The sequence below is a fragment of the Apiospora marii genome (assembly GCF_038362585.1).
Source record: "Apiospora marii strain CBS 49790 chromosome Unknown utg000003l_segment0_segment0, whole genome shotgun sequence".
NCBI lineage: Eukaryota > Fungi > Ascomycota > Sordariomycetes > Amphisphaeriales > Apiosporaceae > Apiospora > Apiospora marii.
Window position 1 is genome coordinate 3,892,323 of NW_027117374.1, and position 17,712 is coordinate 3,910,034.

The 17,712-nt window shown below is 52.4% G+C and overlaps 4 protein-coding genes across 4 annotated transcripts; 2 read left to right on the forward strand and 2 right to left on the reverse strand.

The window, feature by feature from the left end:
• Nucleotides 1-337: 337 nt before the first annotated feature.
• Nucleotides 338-1,889, forward strand: PG985_004763 (3-methyl-2-oxobutanoate hydroxymethyltransferase; the record flags this gene model as incomplete). Its single annotated transcript, XM_066824532.1, has 5 exons — nt 338-542; nt 692-915; nt 1,005-1,228; nt 1,300-1,427; nt 1,504-1,889. The coding sequence occupies 5 exons, from the start codon at nt 338-340 to the stop codon at nt 1,887-1,889; spliced, it is 1,167 nt and encodes a 388-aa protein (XP_066687692.1).
• A 507-nt stretch (nt 1,890-2,396) lies between these two features.
• On the forward strand, nt 2,397-3,640 carry PG985_004764 (uncharacterized protein; the record flags this gene model as incomplete). The annotated part of the gene is made up of 3 exons (XM_066824533.1): nt 2,397-2,476; nt 2,561-3,479; nt 3,551-3,640. 3 exons carry the CDS (start codon nt 2,397-2,399, stop codon nt 3,638-3,640), a joined length of 1,089 nt encoding a protein of 362 aa, XP_066687693.1.
• An 810-nt stretch (nt 3,641-4,450) lies between these two features.
• Nucleotides 4,451-7,997, reverse strand: PG985_004765 (Ergothioneine biosynthesis protein 1; the record flags this gene model as incomplete). The annotated part of the gene is made up of 12 exons (XM_066824534.1): nt 4,451-4,517; nt 4,582-5,001; nt 5,078-5,478; nt 5,525-5,600; nt 5,655-6,351; nt 6,636-6,925; nt 6,981-7,002; nt 7,054-7,067; nt 7,118-7,232; nt 7,290-7,537; nt 7,589-7,707; nt 7,764-7,997. The coding sequence occupies 12 exons, from the start codon at nt 7,995-7,997 to the stop codon at nt 4,451-4,453; spliced, it is 2,703 nt and encodes a 900-aa protein (XP_066687694.1).
• A 3,310-nt stretch (nt 7,998-11,307) lies between these two features.
• Nucleotides 11,308-13,845, reverse strand: PG985_004766 (fungal specific transcription factor; the record flags this gene model as incomplete). Its single annotated transcript, XM_066824535.1, has 2 exons — nt 11,308-12,400; nt 12,467-13,845. 2 exons carry the CDS (start codon nt 13,843-13,845, stop codon nt 11,308-11,310), a joined length of 2,472 nt encoding a protein of 823 aa, XP_066687695.1.
• Nucleotides 13,846-17,712: the final 3,867 nt, after the last annotated feature.

Consider the following 17,712-nt stretch of genomic DNA (forward strand, 5'->3'; position numbering starts at 1 on the left):
ATGTATGTCAGCATTATCGCTGACATGCCTCAATTAATTTTGATATCACAGAGGTTTCGGGCCCGGAAGCTGGGTAGCAAGAACAACTTGACCGCCATTGGACCATTATGCGCATGTGTTGGTTGTAGACACACATTGTGTTTTCGTAGTTCCCACCCGCCCTGCCAGGCTGGTTATACCAAAGCAGAGAGTATCATAGCCATCAAAGATAAACAGTAAATGGCAATGCCAATTCTGTTCGCGAGTTTATTACCCATTTCTTTACACACCGAGTTCAACTCGCAAAGTATCCCTTTCCCATCGTAATTCCAATTACTTTGCTAGACAGAAAAGGAGAATGGCGCTTTCCGCAGCAGCCCAGGTCGATCTCTCGCAGAACCGGCAGCCAGACCTCTACGCTTCATCTACTATTCCCATGTTCTTCGCCCTGTTCTGTGTCATTCTTCGCTTCTGGTGCCGCTGGAACAAGAAGGCTGGTTTCTGGCTGGATGACTGGCTGATACTCTGCGCCACCGTACGCCGCCTCCGTCGCATATGGACTTGTGCATTCTCGTGAAAAAAGCAATTAGACTGACCATCTATCGTTGCAGCTATGCGGAGTCGGACTTATGGCGAACATGCTATGGTGCAAGTATAATTACTGGAAGTCCCACGTCCGCCCCAAGCCTACTGACAAGTCGGGACGGGGCAGGGATCCCACGTGGCCTAGGGAGACACGTCCAGACGTTTGGGCCAAACGTCGTTCAAGACGTCTCCATCGGCCTCTTCACTGCCGAGTTGACATACACGGGCGTTATAGTATTTGTCAAGTTCTCCATCCTCGCCCTGTACTGGCGCATCTTCCGGAACAGCTCAAGCATCAGGATCCCCATCGCCGTCCTGGGATCTATGGTCGTGATGTGGGGAATCGCCGTGGTATGCTGACGCGCACATTCATTCCTTCACACGTTCCATTGGGCTCTGTTTGCTCTCGAATATAACTTGACTCACCGAGGCGTCTACAGTTCCTTCTGACTCTGTTACAATGCATTCCCACACGCGGTTTCTGGGACAAAACCATCGACGCGTCGTGCAACGTCGACAGCCAAAAGTTCCTCTTCGCCATCTCCATTCCCAACATCCTCATCGATGTGGCCATTCTTAGCCTTCCCGTCCCATACGTCAAGAAGCTCAACATATCCACCAGCCAGCGGCGGCTGGTATTATCCATGTTCCTCCTCGGCGGGTTGTACGTATAGATCCTTGTCTACAGAGCCCCCCTCTTCGGTGCCCCAGAAAACTGATCGGCAAATCGTCTAGCGTCTGCATTGCTTCAATAATGCGACTTGTAGCTGTCATTACCCAGAAGACGGACGAGGATGTCTCATGGAATATCGTTAACCAGGGAATCTGGGCTGTGGTGGAAGCGGATTTCGCTATCGTTTCGGGTATTGCGCTCCTTACTCTTACAAGCTGGAGAACTGTTCCTCCTGTGAAAGATAATCGGCTAACCAAAAGCGGCAGCATGTCTACCGACCCTGCGTCCCGTCTGGCTGATGCTCCGCCCTGCTCGCTTTACCAACGTTTCGTCCGGGTCGCCCTCGTACCGCCTCCACGACCGTTTCCAGCGGTCGTCCAAGAGGCGGGCGCCGCGGACCTGGGGAGCGTCTCTTTTGGAGACCAACGCCGACGAGCACGAGCAAGACGCCGAGCCCTTCTCTGCTGTGCCGGGAGCCTCGGAGAGAAAGCCTGGCCGGGAGAACTACGTGCAGGAGCCGCAGGGCGCGAGACTGGCTACGGTCATGTCGTCGCCCAGTGACCAACACCAAGTTCATGGGGAAGCCCAGGACGCGGGGACGATCCAGGTCCACAGTGAATGGGGTGTCCAGTACAGCCAGCAAAAGAGATGAGACTCGATTGATAGGTAGATTACATATGTCCGGACAGTCGTAGTTGAAGTCAATCGTTATCATAAGAGTATGCTATCGAAGGTTGGGTGTATTTTATCAGGGCGCCTGGATCGAAAATGAGCGTAATTGGCCCAGTCGAAATAGCATCGTGGACGGAGCGAATGTATAAAGAGAAACGGCTGCTCATACTCATCGATTTCGTCTGAACAGCACATCAATCGACCATTGCGATGTACGAATGTGCTGGTGAAGCATGCCATGGTATGCAATCACGTATACACACCCTATACTGGATACTGGATACTTGCATCTTGGGGTTGAGGCACGTCCACTAGATTCCGAAGCTAAAACCGACAGGGGTCCTCTCCGAAAAAAGTAAGTGGGCTGTACCAATTCTGGGGTGACGTTTTTGAGTCATCTTGGAGGGGCACCTCCGAACCAATTTCGAGGAACAGCTCAGTTCCGACCCAACGCCTCTCTCGCACACAGCTGAACCGCACAACGACAATGGCCAACGTGCAAGATGGCGCCGTCACGCGCGATCTCCCCTTACGAGGGAGCAACAATGTCGACGCCGAGTCCTTCGAGTACGTGCCTGAGACAGACAGAGAGAGAGAGCCCCCCCAACGGTTTTATCAATTTGACTGACAAGCTTTCTTGCCCGCCCGCAGCATCGTCGCGACCTACCACCGCCTGCTCAAAGAGGACCCGGACCTGACCATGCCCATGGCGGCCATCGAGGCCCTGATCGAGTTCCTGGGCCACTCGCAGGTCAAGACCGTCTACGAGACTATCGATCTCGTCAAGACGCAGTCCGAGAAGCTGCAGGCCGCCGTCCGCAACCCCATCGCCCTCAGCCACGGTACCGACCTCTTCAGCCAGTACCTGATCATGTCGCTTAAGCAGCCGGCAGCGTCGTCGGGTTCCGGCACCGGCGCCGCCAGCAGCAAGCACGCCCCGCCGCTCGACAACCCCCACGAGAGCTTCGAGGTCGTCCGCCAGCACCTGCTGCGCAACAGCCGCCTCTTCGCCACGCGCGCCAAGAACGCCCGCGAGCGCATCGCCGTCCACGGCCGCAAGCACCTGCACGACAACACCACGATCCTGACCATGGGCGGCTCGCGCGTCGTCGGCAACTTGCTGGGCCGCGCCGCCGCCAAGCACGACTACGGCTGGTACACGGACCCGCCCCGGCGGTTCCGCGTCCTCTACGCCGTCGACCCAGCCCTCGAGGCCGAGAGTAACAGCGTCGTCGAGTCACTGCGCGCCCAGGGCATCCAGGTCGCCACCATCCCCTTTACCGCCCTCGCCTACGCCATGGCCAAGGTCGACAAGGTCATTGTGGGCGCCGAGGCCGTCACCGCCAACGGCGGTATCATCTCCAGCATGGGCACCTACTCGCTCGCCGTTCTGGCCAAGGCCAGCCGGAAGCCCCTCTACGTCGCCGCCGAGCAGCACAAGTTCGGCAAGACCTTCCCCGTCGATGAGTTCGACTTCAGCTTCGACCAGGGCGTCATCAACTTTTACTCCAACAACAACAAAGATACCAAGGGCAAGGAAGAATCGATGCCGGACCCCATCGACTTTACGGTATGTTGCCTCTATTTACTGACCCCTATACCTCGCTTCCGTGCATTTATTGACGTTTGCCATACTCGCAGCCCCCCGAACTTATCGAGGCTTTCTTTGCCGATCACAAGGTGTTGACCCCTGATGAGGTTGCCAAAGAGGTTATTGATATGTTGATGTAAGACGACTTGTCATTGCCCGGAAGCGACGCAGTAGCATTGGGGAAAAAGAAGGCTGGGTTGGCGTACGGTTCATGGCGGTAGTCTTCAAAACACGTGGTATTATTGATTTTAGACGATCACAGACCTCATCAGTCTGCTGGTTTCTCATCGCCCGGCGTTACAGGTACAGGAATTAGACCAAAAGGACCAGGAAGAGATATCCCTGCTGGCTGGACGAGATGAATGGGAAAGAACTGCGTTAGGTGCTCTCAAATGTAAAACCTGATCATGCTATTTCGGAGCGAAAGCAGCCAGTAGCTTTCTATGACGTCTTAATCATCTTCCAAGTCGTTGATATGAGATTACAACTAGTTTCACACGGTTTCGGTCTTGAGATATTTGGGGTGTGGGCATTAGATTCGTGCCAGGCAGTACGCAGACCAACGTTTACTCTGTGCATTGAATATATCCAGACTGGTTTTAGACGATATACCTATCAAGGGGCACGTATCCATCGTCACCGATTAGATTGGTCAGTGTAACAGAAACTATAGTTGAATCATTGTTGGCCAAGATGTTTATTTTCTTTGTAACGCAAGTGTCATCACCAATGATAAGATCAGTACGCGCAAGTATTTGCTTTGCTATCCAAGACTCGATGAAATATGTGTAGCTCGAGAGGCGAAAAGGAGGCTTAATGATAACCGCACCGACCAGGCAAAGCAGAGTTGAGAGCTGCTTTGGCTAAGGGGCGGCTGTGATGCCCAGAGTTGAAGGCTGGTTGCCACCACTGTTTGCGGTCATACCCTTCTCCTGTACAAAACACGTTTTCTACAAGTCTCGGACCAAACGAGCTCCGCACCAAGCATATAGGTAATTTCGTTGGTACCAGTTGACACTGTACGTAACGGGTTAGTTACACAAAGATGCGGTGTACCACGGCAAAGGCCGATCCAACTTACAAGGACTTTCGGCCGGCGATCCTGGGATGTGTAGCCCAGGATCCGCCGAGGACAATATTATGCTTGCCATCGAAGAAGTCGGCTTTTTGTATGGTCAGTGTTTGGTTATGAAACAAGAAAGGTCCCAATGAGGAAGGTGTTGGAGTGTCCATACCGGTGTAACCTGGGTATAAAGCCATGGGCTCAAAGCCTTCGTGCTTCTCGAGGGGGGAACTGGTCCATTCCCAGACACCCCCCATCTGACCCTGCCCCGCGAGCCGGTCACCGTGCGCCGTCACGGCGACAGGGTGCCAATGTTTGAACCCGACATTGGCATCGGTCAGGTCAGCAAAAAGTCCGTCCATTTCAGACGGCTTGCCGCTGACCGAGTTCGAGCCCTTGGATGGTGGAGTCTCCTCGACACCATTGTTGACAAGATGGCTGTACATATCAGCCTTAGCCCATATCTTTTCTGTTGTGCTGCGCGGTTAACGATGATGAAAGTGAGATTACGTACCCATTTACAGCCGGGACCGTCTTCCCAAGCGTACGCTCGGCTTGTTCCTGCCTCATATAATCAACATGGGTGTAGACGCTTCGGGCCTCCTCGAGGGTTGGGATACGCCCACCCATCCAGGCGGCACATCCAGCCAGCTCATCATACGAAGCGAAGATGGGCCAGTCGAGCGCATATTGGAGGGGCACAAGCCCGTAGACAGTCCTGACAGACTTTCCCTCCAGAAAGGAGCTGGGCACTGCATGTGCTGTGTGACCTTGGCCGTTTAGCTTCCCATTTCCGGCAATTCCATTAGTTTGGCCATCGACATTTCCATTAGTACCATTGCTGGTTTGTGTCTCATTATCTGCCCACGAGGCGGGCAGCTTCGTCGCCTGGGTATCGTACATGTATTGCGCATACTGACAAAGTTAGTCATATACGTAGGAGGTCGGTGGCTTTGTTTACCTCTTCGTTGGTGATCGGGCGTCCTTTAGCCTGGAAGGCATGCACGTTCGCCTGTCTCGCAGGCTTTTCATTATCCCTACACATGACGATCAGTGGGAGCCCTAGCGGCCTGCGGATCGTTCATACATACCAACCGAAATGGCCCTGGAAGTCAAGTTTGTCTTGAGGGTCGTTCATACCAATAGTGATACATTGCTCGGGAATGTCGAACCATACATTGTCTGTCCGCTCTTTGTAAGCCTTCTCAGCAAGAGCCTTAAAGTCCGGGATCGCGGTGTGAGAAGGCGGGCGGGTTTTCTCGCTTTGCAACATCATGTAGAGAAGTGTCTCCATGTGCATGATCTCGTGCTCGAAGCCAACCCAGATGGCTCTCCCTATATCTCTGGGGATCGAGTCTTGGCCATCTTCATAGAGCTTGATGAGTTTAGCCCGGACTCGTTCTTGGTAACTGAGTATCTCCTCAACAGCGGGCCACTCATCAGGGATCTCCGAGTGGGCATGACAATGATCTGGGTTATCGACATCGGGATCTATGCCTCTTTCGAAGATGGAATGGTAGAATGCTGGCTCTGTAGGGGCCAGCTTGGTCACTTTGCCGAGCTGAATATCCAAGAAGGCAGGAATGTGCCCCAAGTAGAAGATGCAGGCGTTGCGCAGCTTGATAGGCTTGTCAAGCAGCTCCTCATTGGGCAGCATGCGTTGCGTGACGGTATCCCAGCTAAACCAAAGGTTCTCCCAGTCATTGAGAGATGGGAGAGATGCCTGAGCATATTGAGAAGGCTTCCGGCCGAACTCCATGGTGGTGGGCTTGGTCAGTAGGTGCAACCCTACAAGTTGGGTGTGTCAGCTGGGTTGAACCGGGCGGGAAAACCTGTCGATGACAGAAAGAAGGAAGGGAGTGCTCGGTCATAATTTATCAGTATCATGATGGCAGAAAAGACCGGGTGAAGTGCGCAATATGCGCTACTTGAAGAAGGCATCCCGAGTGGTCTGACTGAGGACTAGGGAAATGTGGGGGAAGAGTGCTTATTCGTCCAGATGTCCTCGAAGAGATTTGTGCCCAAGCTTGCCTCGGGTTGGACAACAGAACGGGAAGGAATGAGTAACTCACCGTATTCGTCGCCTTCGACCATCCATTTGTCACTCTCGACCACCCCGGCAGCTCTCCACAAATTTTGCATACCATCTTTCGAGTACTTGAGACTCTGTTCCACTTGGATGCGCTCGTGGGCCTTAATGGTCTCTCCCAGCACCGTCGTATTGCGGACAGGCGAATAGAAGGCTTGGTGCCGCCCACCTTCATTGTCATATACGTATTCCCCTATTACCTCCCAATCCTCGAGTTTGAACTCCTCGCTCCCCAGCACTTCATTGGCGTGCCGGAGGCCATTAAGTATGAACCTAAAAACAATACTGTCAGCTAGGCCCATTAGGACACACCCGCCTCAGGACTTACTGGTGAGTGATTCCTTCGCGATCTGTATGGGAAATGTTTAGTTTGGATCCAGAGCTAGGTTAGTAGTACTGACCATTGTAGGCATGACTGTTACAAGTCAGTTCAGTCTCGATTTATCTGGTTCAAAGAGTACATACTAAACTTTTGATGGGTTGGTGCACGAGTCCAGGCCAATCACGATGGTATCAGCAGGCTCGAGGACTTCGGTAAAACCCTTGAGAAATTCAGCTGCTTCATGCCGATGGAAGTTGCCTATACACATCACAAGTCAGACTGAAACGATAAGCAGCCTCGGGAGGGAGTGCTGACCAATGCTGGAGCCAAGACTCATGATGCATTTCCTCCGCTTTGCAATGGAGGGTTGCTTTAACCATTCGCGGCCATCGTCGTAGGTACCAAGTAGCCCGTGAGTGCGCACATGACGGAAGGTTGGAACCTGGCGAAGAGTTCTATCAAGCTCCTCCCGGCTCAAGTCGAGAGCATAGTAGTCGACATCTTTGCCGGCATCTTCCAAAGCCTGAAGAAGAAGGGACACTTTCCGCAGATTGCTGGTATGGCTGGCGGTTATATAACGCACACCATAGATTTGAGGTAGGATGCCGACTCACCCACTGCCAAGTTCTACCACGATTGAGCCAGAAGGGATGGATTTGGCAACCGCAGCGGCCGAACGACGCAGAACTTGGATCTCATAATTGGTCAGATAGTACTCCTCCAAATAGGTTATCTAAACGTCGTTAGCGCGCCAGCACGCGGAATGTGACGCTGATGTGCTCATCTGACCTGTTCGAATAGTTGCAACCCCTTTTCGTCGTAGACCAGCAACGTAGGGAGCTTCCGAGGGCCCTCCTCGGGCCGGAACAGCTTGTGTATTTCTTCCTTCAGGTTAATCTCGACAGCAGCCTGTCGGATATCGATAATATCGACATCCTTCTGCAGGCCTCCGCCTTTCCCCGTCTTGTTGGCCGAGGCAAAGGCCGGGGAGCCAGGGAGGGCGTCAACAGCGTGAGATTGCATTCTTTTTTCTTGCGGATGAGCCAACAGTTTGGTTGGTTCAATACAGCAAGGCGAGTCGTGTTGAACGATAACTCCAGAGATTGCAATGAAAGCACTGCGATGAAGGCTTGATTGGACGGGATCCCCGATGTATCTAGGTGAAAATGGTCGAGGTATATAAAGTAAGGCGGACGCGAGCAAGTACCTGGATGCAACAAGCCTGGCAGGTCGATGTTGGCCGAAACCTTAATGGGCTTTGCTGACGCTGGCGCAGTAAACATTTAGGGCGACTCAGGATGATGATGTCAATTTACATTCGGTCGAAACCCGCTATGTCGCCTTACGCTACTGTTGGGTGCAAATATCATCCGAGGTCTCCTCTCTGGCTCCATCGGTATCCAATAAGGCTGTGCAACCAAGAAGACCAAGGTACACGGGACCAAGCCTAGCCGTTGGGGAGCGGGCAGCTGGCCCACGGCTGTTTCTCGCTCTCTCAGCATGGGAAAGCCGAATCGGTTTGTCATGGTTTGCAGCGTGTTTGGGGGTTAGTTTCCCCTGTTTGGCAGACCTGAATCTCAGATGCCCCTAGGATCCCCTAAGCAGACGGGTAGTGGTAGTGTGGGATGGTAACTTTTCTGGTGTCTGGAAGGAGCAAATCAGGGGAGGCCCAGAGCTATTAGTTGAGCCCCACGCCCCGCAAACCAGGCTTGCAGCTTGCAGCTGCTGGTCATAATGGTTCTCTGTCTACATCTTACCTAAGAGCGAGCGAGTGTTGGTAGGTTACATGCTGCAGTACTACCTACCATCTTGGGACAGCGAGTTAAGACTGCAACGTATTCCTTTAGTTGCCTGTCTGTCTGTCTATTGATGGTCTTGCTGTTGTTATTTTTTTTTTCTTTTTGTTGGGTTTCCTAGGTGCATAAACACATGCATCCAGAGCATTCCCATGTGATTTACGCACGGCTTTTTCGTCACCGTGTGAGTGGCTTCAAGGCGTGTCTTGAGATGGTTGAAACGTGCTGCTGCCATACCTTTACAATCCTGGTTTGTGGAGGGCGGGAGAGAACTCAAACACACCCAATCATCAATATACTAACGGCCTTTTCGGCAGCCTCCAAGGTTATACTGCTAGCTACTATGTATACGTTCATTCGCTCTTGCCCGCCCGTTCCTTATCCTTCTGAAGCCGTACATCACTGTCCCGGTCCTGATGGCCTGCTTTGGAGTGCATTGCTAAGCATTGGATATCATAGCCTCGGTTGGGGCGGAAATACATGAAAAAAATGCTTATACAGGTGTCGTTCTGTGACCAACGATACGATGGGAAGCGACAAGCGAGAGTGGGATGCCCATGCACACGCAGAGTGCATGCCCGATATGAGTGGTGCGGAGCGGGCTCACTGTACGGGGGTTGGGGGACGGATTCGGATGGGGTCCGCGCGTCTAGAAACCACCAGGTTCCCATAATCGCAGTCAAGGACCTTGTTCTGGGTAATCAGATCTTGATTGTTCCTACATACCTACAGACCACCGCGCAGGCTAAAGCCCTTTCCGGGCAAGCCGAGCGAACACCGCAGCTGTTGCGGGCACGTGGTGGGATATGATTGTGTGAATTGCTCCGACAGTGAACTACAGTACAGTAATTGCCCGTCCTGGACACCTGTTCAATGGCGATTATGTAAGCGCATTTGGGGTGAAGATTTGTGAATTTGTTTGCTGCTCTCTCTCCCGTGATAGAATGCCTACACACGTCATCTCAACGTGGAATGGGGCCACGGGCGGGTATTACCCCTCAATAGGGATCTCTACCCCTCTTCACGTACAGCATTAGGAAACGGGTTGCTTGTCTTATGTATGTCGGGAGACAGGACCGCAACTCACGCAAAGCTTCCTTGCGGATGGTGTGATCCTTGGCGGAAAGCCGTCGCAGTTCGCCGATCTTGCGCTCGTTCTTGAGTGGAAGGGCAACGGCCAGGGAAGAAAACAAAAGATGAAAAGAAAAGTCCGAGGGAGGTCGATGCATGGCGCGCATCGGTTCTTGATTGCCGCTGACTTGCATCAAGAAAATGCGGGGAACTTTCCAACGACAGTCGCAGTTGGAATGCACAAAAGGAGCGCGGTCCCTTGGAACCAATCACGATGAATTGACGGCGATGTCGTCTATGGACTGCTGACTTGCCACGGCAGCAAAGTCTGGGGAAGATGCCCGACTCAATTCGTTCGCTTCCCTATATGGAGTTGTCAAGGCAGGAAACAGCGAGGTTGTCTTTATCAAGACTGTTTCAATCCTTTCTTCGCTGCGCAACAAGTAGTAGCCATGATGGCTTTATCGCTTTTCCAAGGTGTTGCTTCTGACAGTAGCCAATCTTTACTCACTTACACACGGTCCAAATAACTCGTAGATGCTGAACATTGTCCGTATCTCCGTGTGGGCATTAACGTGTGCAGATGGCGTTATGGGCCGTGTAATGGGCCGTGTAACAGATCATGTCATCATGAGGAGCGCTATTCCCCTCGACTACAAGCCCAGTCACTTGTCACTGTCTGCAACTCAAGGTTATAGTATCTAAGACGTTGAGTAGATAGAGACCGCAGATGAAACATGTCTGGATATTGTAATCTGTCACCAGGGGAAGGAGGACAGCTTAAGATCCCACCATCACCAATTCAACAGGGCATACATTATCTCCAGACATGGACTTTGTTCCCAAGTTCGCATGCTTACTGAAGCCTTGATTGGATATACTGGAACAATATCCAAAACGATACGGGCTATGGCAGGTTTTCTTTCAAAGACCCCCTTTCCATCGCTACAAAAGCCAGCCCGGCCAAAGTATAGGACACAGACAAGATATAGACTATGCTGCCAGCCTCCCGCGGTTGTTATCTTGAGACTCACCAGACATGAAGGCAGAGAGAGAAGCATACACCATCACCATGCTTTAGCAGTCCAGATACTGAACCGTCCGGACAACATCACACATGCCACGTACTTGGGGAACACCCACGCCAGACACAAAGCAAGTTAGGCAAGGGGCTATCAAATTCCAGCAAGCTCATAGGTTAGACACATGACTGAATCTATGTTGCATTCGCAAATGCCAGGGATATTTGCAAAGAGAATTCTCACTAATTACTCGGCCATTGCCAGGCTGAATGGCACACCCAGAAAAGGGGGTGCAAGACGTGCAAGGAAAGAGGAAACCCCCAGACTGTTGACCAGAAAAAGAACGGCAATTCACATTTCATCCTGCTTTTGTGCAACTCCTTAAACACCGGCCCCCTCTGTTTCCCAGGAGGCTTACAACCATGGCTATAGAATTCGACACGCTCACGCAAATGCTCCGTGCTCCTGCATTTGCAGCTGCAGATGGTACGGGGCGTCCGATGTCGATAACCCAAAAATTTCTTCGATCCAGGGGTCGTTGTGCTGCGTCAATATCCCCAAATCATTCGTGACGTTGAATCTTCTACACTCTTCATCGCCAATGTCATACGTTGCAGCCGGGTCCGCAAAGTCACCTGATGCAGGGTAGGGTTGGGGAGGAGAATGCGTTGGAAGCGGAGGAGCCGAGTAACGAGGCCAGTGCTCCTCTTGGCCTTCATTAGCTGGGCTGGTTTCGGGCCTGGGCTCCATGGGCCCGTTGGTTTCCGTGTGTCCCATCGGTGGCACACTCATTGGTGTGTGGTTGATTGCGGTAAAGGAGCCTGACGCGGCCGACCTGGGGAATATACGATCCGACCCGGAGTTGTCGGTTGCAATCGGCGAGCCGCGATCAACTGGGCTATCTCGACAAGAATCTAGACCACCAACACCACGCACTGGCTTGCCAGGGTGTACGGTGCCAAAGTCGCCAAAGTCCTTCAAGATTGGTTTTTCGAGATATTCATCGAGACCGGCACCAGGTCCACCCTGTCGGAGACCAACATTGGCCTTTTCTTTGTGGGATTGGTTATTCTCGTGCCTCTCAACATCCTCCTTGATTTTGACGAAGTAAGACTCCATCTGCTTAAGGACACCAACATATGTTGATGCCATTTTCAAACAAATGGTCATCTTGTGCAGTGTCTGAAAAGTGAGGCCCGTTGGACCATGTTCAAAGGGGCCCCCCCTAGACTCGCCTGGTGCTGGTTCGCGCCATCGATGGCCAAGAATGTGCTGTTCCGTATCCATATGGGGGAAATGCACGGCATATTGTGCCACAAATGCTGCAGTCCAAATGGCGAACAGGACGATAGTGGACTGGGGCAATTTGTCTTTCTTTTGACAAATCTCAACCAGATCAATGATCTCTCTGCCGGCTTTGAATACATACTCCGCACTCTCAAGCCAAAAAGGGTCGCGTGTTTCATCCTTTGGAAACGTTGGCTTGTCAAGGGGTCCTACTGGCCTGTCGCATCGGATAGGAACAAACGGAATATACCTGAAAATCAAGTTAGCACCAGTCAAGCCAGAATTAATAAGCACCATCAGCCAAAATCCCACTTACTCTCTGTGTAGCATAATGAGGCAAACGTTTCGAAGCATATGCAAAAGCACATATACACTGGAGGCCTGGTGATTCTCGTGCTTGAAGTAATTGGAACGGGAAAATGTGAAGGTGTCCGGCAAATCAGCATCGAAAGCCTCAAAGGCTCTCCGTAGCTGGAAGAATGTCGTTCTCTCATCCCACGGCGGGAACTTCTCTCTCAGCCGACCTCCAGCAATACTGAATTTGGAGATATCCCCCCAAAGATCAACCAGTTGTATGAACCGACTCAAAACACTATCATCCTGCACATGTCGCCGCTCTCCGAAGTTCCGTGGGTATAGAAACGACGTTTCAACAGGTACAGACAAGTCGAATCTGTCCTCGGGGCAGGGCAGCTGTATCTGCAAGTCCTCTGCCCTCATGATGGACGACCTTTCCTTGCCACATGCTAGCATTCGGTCTAGAATAAAACAACTGAACATGGTGCGTCTCTGCACCTCCATATCCTGTATTTTTTGGGAATATGAAATCGAATTCCGCGGCTGCTGCTCGGTAGAGGGTTCGGTTGAGGGCTCTTCTGAGCCCGGATGACTCTTGCGCTTGTCGCCGAATCCGAGCTTCAGGAATTGTGCCATGCGGATAGCGGAACCCACATACATCCAAGCAGCCAACCCGCCACTTTGAGGGCGTGTTTGACCCCATTCATACAACCCAAGCATCAGCAGAGCCTGGACTCTTTCTACCGAAGCAGTTCTCATGGTCGTCCGCAACGGGCCGAGAGCCATGGTGAGTGTGTCGGCATAGTACTCCGATGCAGCGGCCGGATCGATCTGGGTCTGGACTGGTCGCGACCTGGCGTTACCGCTCTGTGAGCTGCATACATGGGCAAGATATTTGACAAGGTCGGGATGAAACCGAGCAGTGAGGGTTAAAACACCAAGTAGTACCAAATTGAAATCAGGGCAAGGGTCCGGTTGAGAGGTTTTGAACCTGTGGGCGATCCTGTCCTTCATTGTCGGCAAATGCAAGAACGGCAGCTCTGGTGCAAAATGAAGCTTATAGAGATCAAGAACTTGCTCCCAGAGGTCTTCGGTGAGAAATGGCGCGGCGAGAACTTCGTCTGCGTATAATGTTACCTTGTGATTGTCCATCTTGGAGATGTCGTCGATCCGCTTTAGCTTCTTGCGATCGGAACCCCCATCTCTATCCTGCTTGATGCCGGCCGGTGGCTCAGTCCTCTTCGTCGGCGCCGGGTTGGCTTCGGGAAGCTTGAAGATGCACTCCTTGCCCGTCTTGATGCAGCTGTCGCAAGGACTGCTCCCGCCATTGTTCTCGCACTTGATCTTGGACTTGCGGCATCTCAGACAGGCAATGCTCGAGCGCATTGGTGGGCGCATTTTGGCTTGCTGCTTCTTGCTTTCGTAACCCCCCGCCAAGACCCCCTTTCCATCGTTCACTACATAGCCCCTCACCACCCCCCTAGCCCTTCACTCTGCGGTCGCTCCGTGGCTGCCGAGTGCGGTCGGTGTTCGAGGGGAGCTAGATGGGCAGGCGGGGCCAGGTGGGCATCGGGAGGGACGAAGGCGTCCTCAAACCTCCTCTTCGGCGTAGAATGGTAAGCCGACGTGTTGCCGGAGTTCTGCGATTCGGGGTCGGGCGGGGAGAGGATTGAAGCTATTCGGAGTGGGGAGGTAATTGTGGCGGCTTGGGTCTGGCACAGACCCGTGAAACTTGGTGTAATAGACTCGTGGGCAAACGGCGACTGGGCCTCGTGCTATTAAGCCCTGTGGTATGCGGTTACTGTAACGCCGCGTTTGGGGTTTTTGGCTCCCCTTCTAACACAGGCGCGGTGTATAATCCTCAAGACGACGTCTACCGCCGTGGTCCTTGTGCACCGGGTGCCCCAGGCTCCGCTGTCAAAGGGCGCTCGGACGAGGTGGAAGCAAGGAAGTCCAACGAGGGTGCTACAACATCAAGGGGACTGCAGCTACCCGACAAGAGTCCAGCTGAACGGCAGGTCTACAAGCAGAGATACGACTGAGGATATGCGAGTGGTTGTCCGTCCGTCGAAGCGCGAACTTGGTCGAAGAAAGGGAAGTCGTGGTGACCACGGGTTCTCGCAGGCTTGGTGTGGATATGAAAATGCGCAGTGAAGATGGCTGAAGGTGGCATAGAACGCGGCACGGAAGGTATCAAGGAAATCGGCACGAATTAGTCCAAGTTGGGCGGTAAAGTTGCTCTTGTTCTTGCCCTCGTGCTTCTTCGTCGGACTGCGTAAGTAAGTATGTACTTCTTGGGGTGAAGGCGACGTTGGTTGGGAATGGGGAGAAAGAAGGAAGTACGATCGACAGACACAATAGACGCGAAGTTACGAATCCCCGATGGTATTGTGGATTGGTTCAACTGGGGAGGGAGACTTGGGAAACATTGAGAACGTCTGGTCCAACACGCACGGCATGGCGACATGGGACCGACCCTACATACAGAGCGAGAGAGAGAGAGAAGAGGAGGTACATAGCATCAATTGCCTACATCTAGGTATGGACCGGTAAAGGCGACGAGAGAACATTAGCACTTGTTCCCTGCAATTGATTGCCAGTGCAAGGGTTCGATTCAATGTTCCCCGGACGGGTCGGATAGACAGGCATTCACAACCACACCCTGGGAACCTTTAGGCGGCCCAGCGTGCTAAAGTAGCTACGCTCTACCTGATAGGTGGTTCCTCTGGCAGACTGGCCCCTTCACCAACACGAAGGACGTGAAAGTACATGTACCTAGCGTTCCAAGCTGGAGCCCATATCGGCTCGGCCCATCCATGGCGCCCAGGCCCGCGCAGGCCGCAAATTTGAACCCCACGTAGATGCCGAACACTTGAAACCACTGTACGTACATTGGCTTTGGCCGATTACCCATCGGCTGTTGTCGGGGGAGAGGGAAGAAGTGTGTTGGTTGACATATTGCTGGCATAGGAGGCACAGGCAGTTGGCTATATATATACTGTATTTATATACACATATATACATACCAGAAGAGAAGGCAGGACCTGGGATGCGCCAAGGTCTGCTTGACCGGTGTTGCATTGAGCAGTTCAAAATAGTACGTGTAGGTAGGTGATGGCGCTGTGCTAATGGTGAATGATCGGGAGCCTAGCTTCCGTGACGCGGTGGCTGGACAAGAGACTTTCATCAGTTGTTAGCTGCATTGTACATACCTAACATCCATGGCCTCGGTGAGGTACCTATGTAGGCTCCCAGGCAGCCAGGCTCCCTCCCATCTCGACAAGGAAAAAAAAAAAAAAGAGAAGATGTGCAAATGCAGGTTACTGCCGGGTTGTAAGGACAACCCACAGCCACTGTACATGCAGTAGTTAGTAGCAGCGAAATAGCATGTTGTACCATAATCGACTTCATAAAAACGGGCAGGAGGGTCGCTGTGACGGTGTGAGCATGATAGTGGCCCGATCGGCGGTCCTGTCGACTCCTCTTCAGTCCATTCGGCAGGAGGGATTGGAGGAACTTGGTAAAAGCCAAGGCAGGCAGGAAGGTACGGACCTGCAAGGAGTTGTTTTCTGGAGGTGTGCCAGGCAAAAAAAAAAAAAAAAAAAAAAGAGAGAGCGCGCGAGAATTCCACGTTACAGGTCAGACATTCCTCCCGCCCGACTTTGGGTACCTTCAGCCGGTTAGAGCGGGAACCTCGTCGGATCGAGAAATCTTCAGCGGGTAGGAATGATAGATGAAGTAACCCCATCCGAACCTGAGGGAGGGTAGATGTATCCAGGTATCTTCTTACTCATTTGTCAATAGGGGTAAGCACTGCATTCGTGAATAATAATAAGTCATTGATGCGCCGACATCTCATCTGCCAGCGATGGCTGATGTGTGTGACACTCATAGAATATCCCACGACTGCCGAGTTGCCCTTTCTCTGTCTCTGTCCACTTAGGGAAATGCGTACATTAGATTGTACGTGTTTGCTGCGGACACGCAGTTGGGGATCGATGCAATCTCCATGTACCTCTTCTTCTTCTTGCCCACCATCCCATTCCCAGAACCATACCGTCTGTCACACCCTTGCTATGTTGGTGTTGTTTCTGGTTGCATCACAGCAGGAGGTACTCGTACATACCTCGAGTCTCTACGAAGGGCCTAACCACATATATACATACGTACATATCTATATTTGCGTTCATTAGCGATATTATACATGCGCTCTAGGTACAGTGCAAGTGCAGTAGTGTCATGATTTGGCGGTCTTTTTTATCCGCCTGGCGTCGGTGTTATCGAGCAACCTTGCCAGGCAAGGCACAAAAAATACACAATTTTGTGTACATGCTTAGTGTTGTGTACTGTGCTATCCTGTTCTATCTGCCTTCAGTTGTTATGTTTGTTTCGTCTGCGTCGAACAAACAAAATGTCAGTAGGCGCCAGACAAAATCGAAGGATTGACAACCTTGTCCATGGCCAACACGCATCCGGGCAACCCATTGCGCTGGAGCGCTTTCACGGGAAGAGCATAAGCTCTGACACTACGGCAACTCTGACCCCGATTCGGCCCGTGTCTCTCTCCAGTGCACATCCTCACTAGGGCGAGGTTAAAAGTAAGATGCTGGCTGCCAGGTGCTGCTTGGGGGGGTCAGGCACCTTAGTCCGCGGCGCAGCAGTTGTCGCTTACCGGCCCGCCTGCGGCCGTTGAGCTGAGGGCACGCCAGTACTACTACCTTCATTAAGGAGAAAATTAAAAATGATAGTAGAGTTCTGTCAATTGCAGGCTGATTGCTGGTTGAGATGACTAACGCGGCATGACATCTGCGGCATTATGCATTCATACTATTGATGTATGTATGCTGTATGAAGCGACCGTTTTCTACTTCCAACACTGAGCATCCCATCCCCGTGGCGGTTCTTTTTTCCCAGCAGCATGTACCACCTCTCCTGCCTCCTGAACTTCCAACCAACATGGGTTGATACATACGCAACCACCTCCTCGTCGCGCAACGTGCGAGAATCATTCGTCTGGCAAGCCAGTGCGGATATCAACGTGGTAGCACCCCGGGCGGGCGCAAGCCCGACTGTGTAATTCGGCTGGCCGATACGCGTACCGTATGCGCTTACAGCGCCTTGAAAAGTACAGCTGATACCTCATGTGCGCGATCAACTTGGGTCTTGGCTAGGTGTAGGTACCGTACGTAGCCGGTACCTATGTACCTACATGCATGCGGTACGGTAGCAGTGCGTGCAACCCCTGCCCTACACCACTCTGTAGGT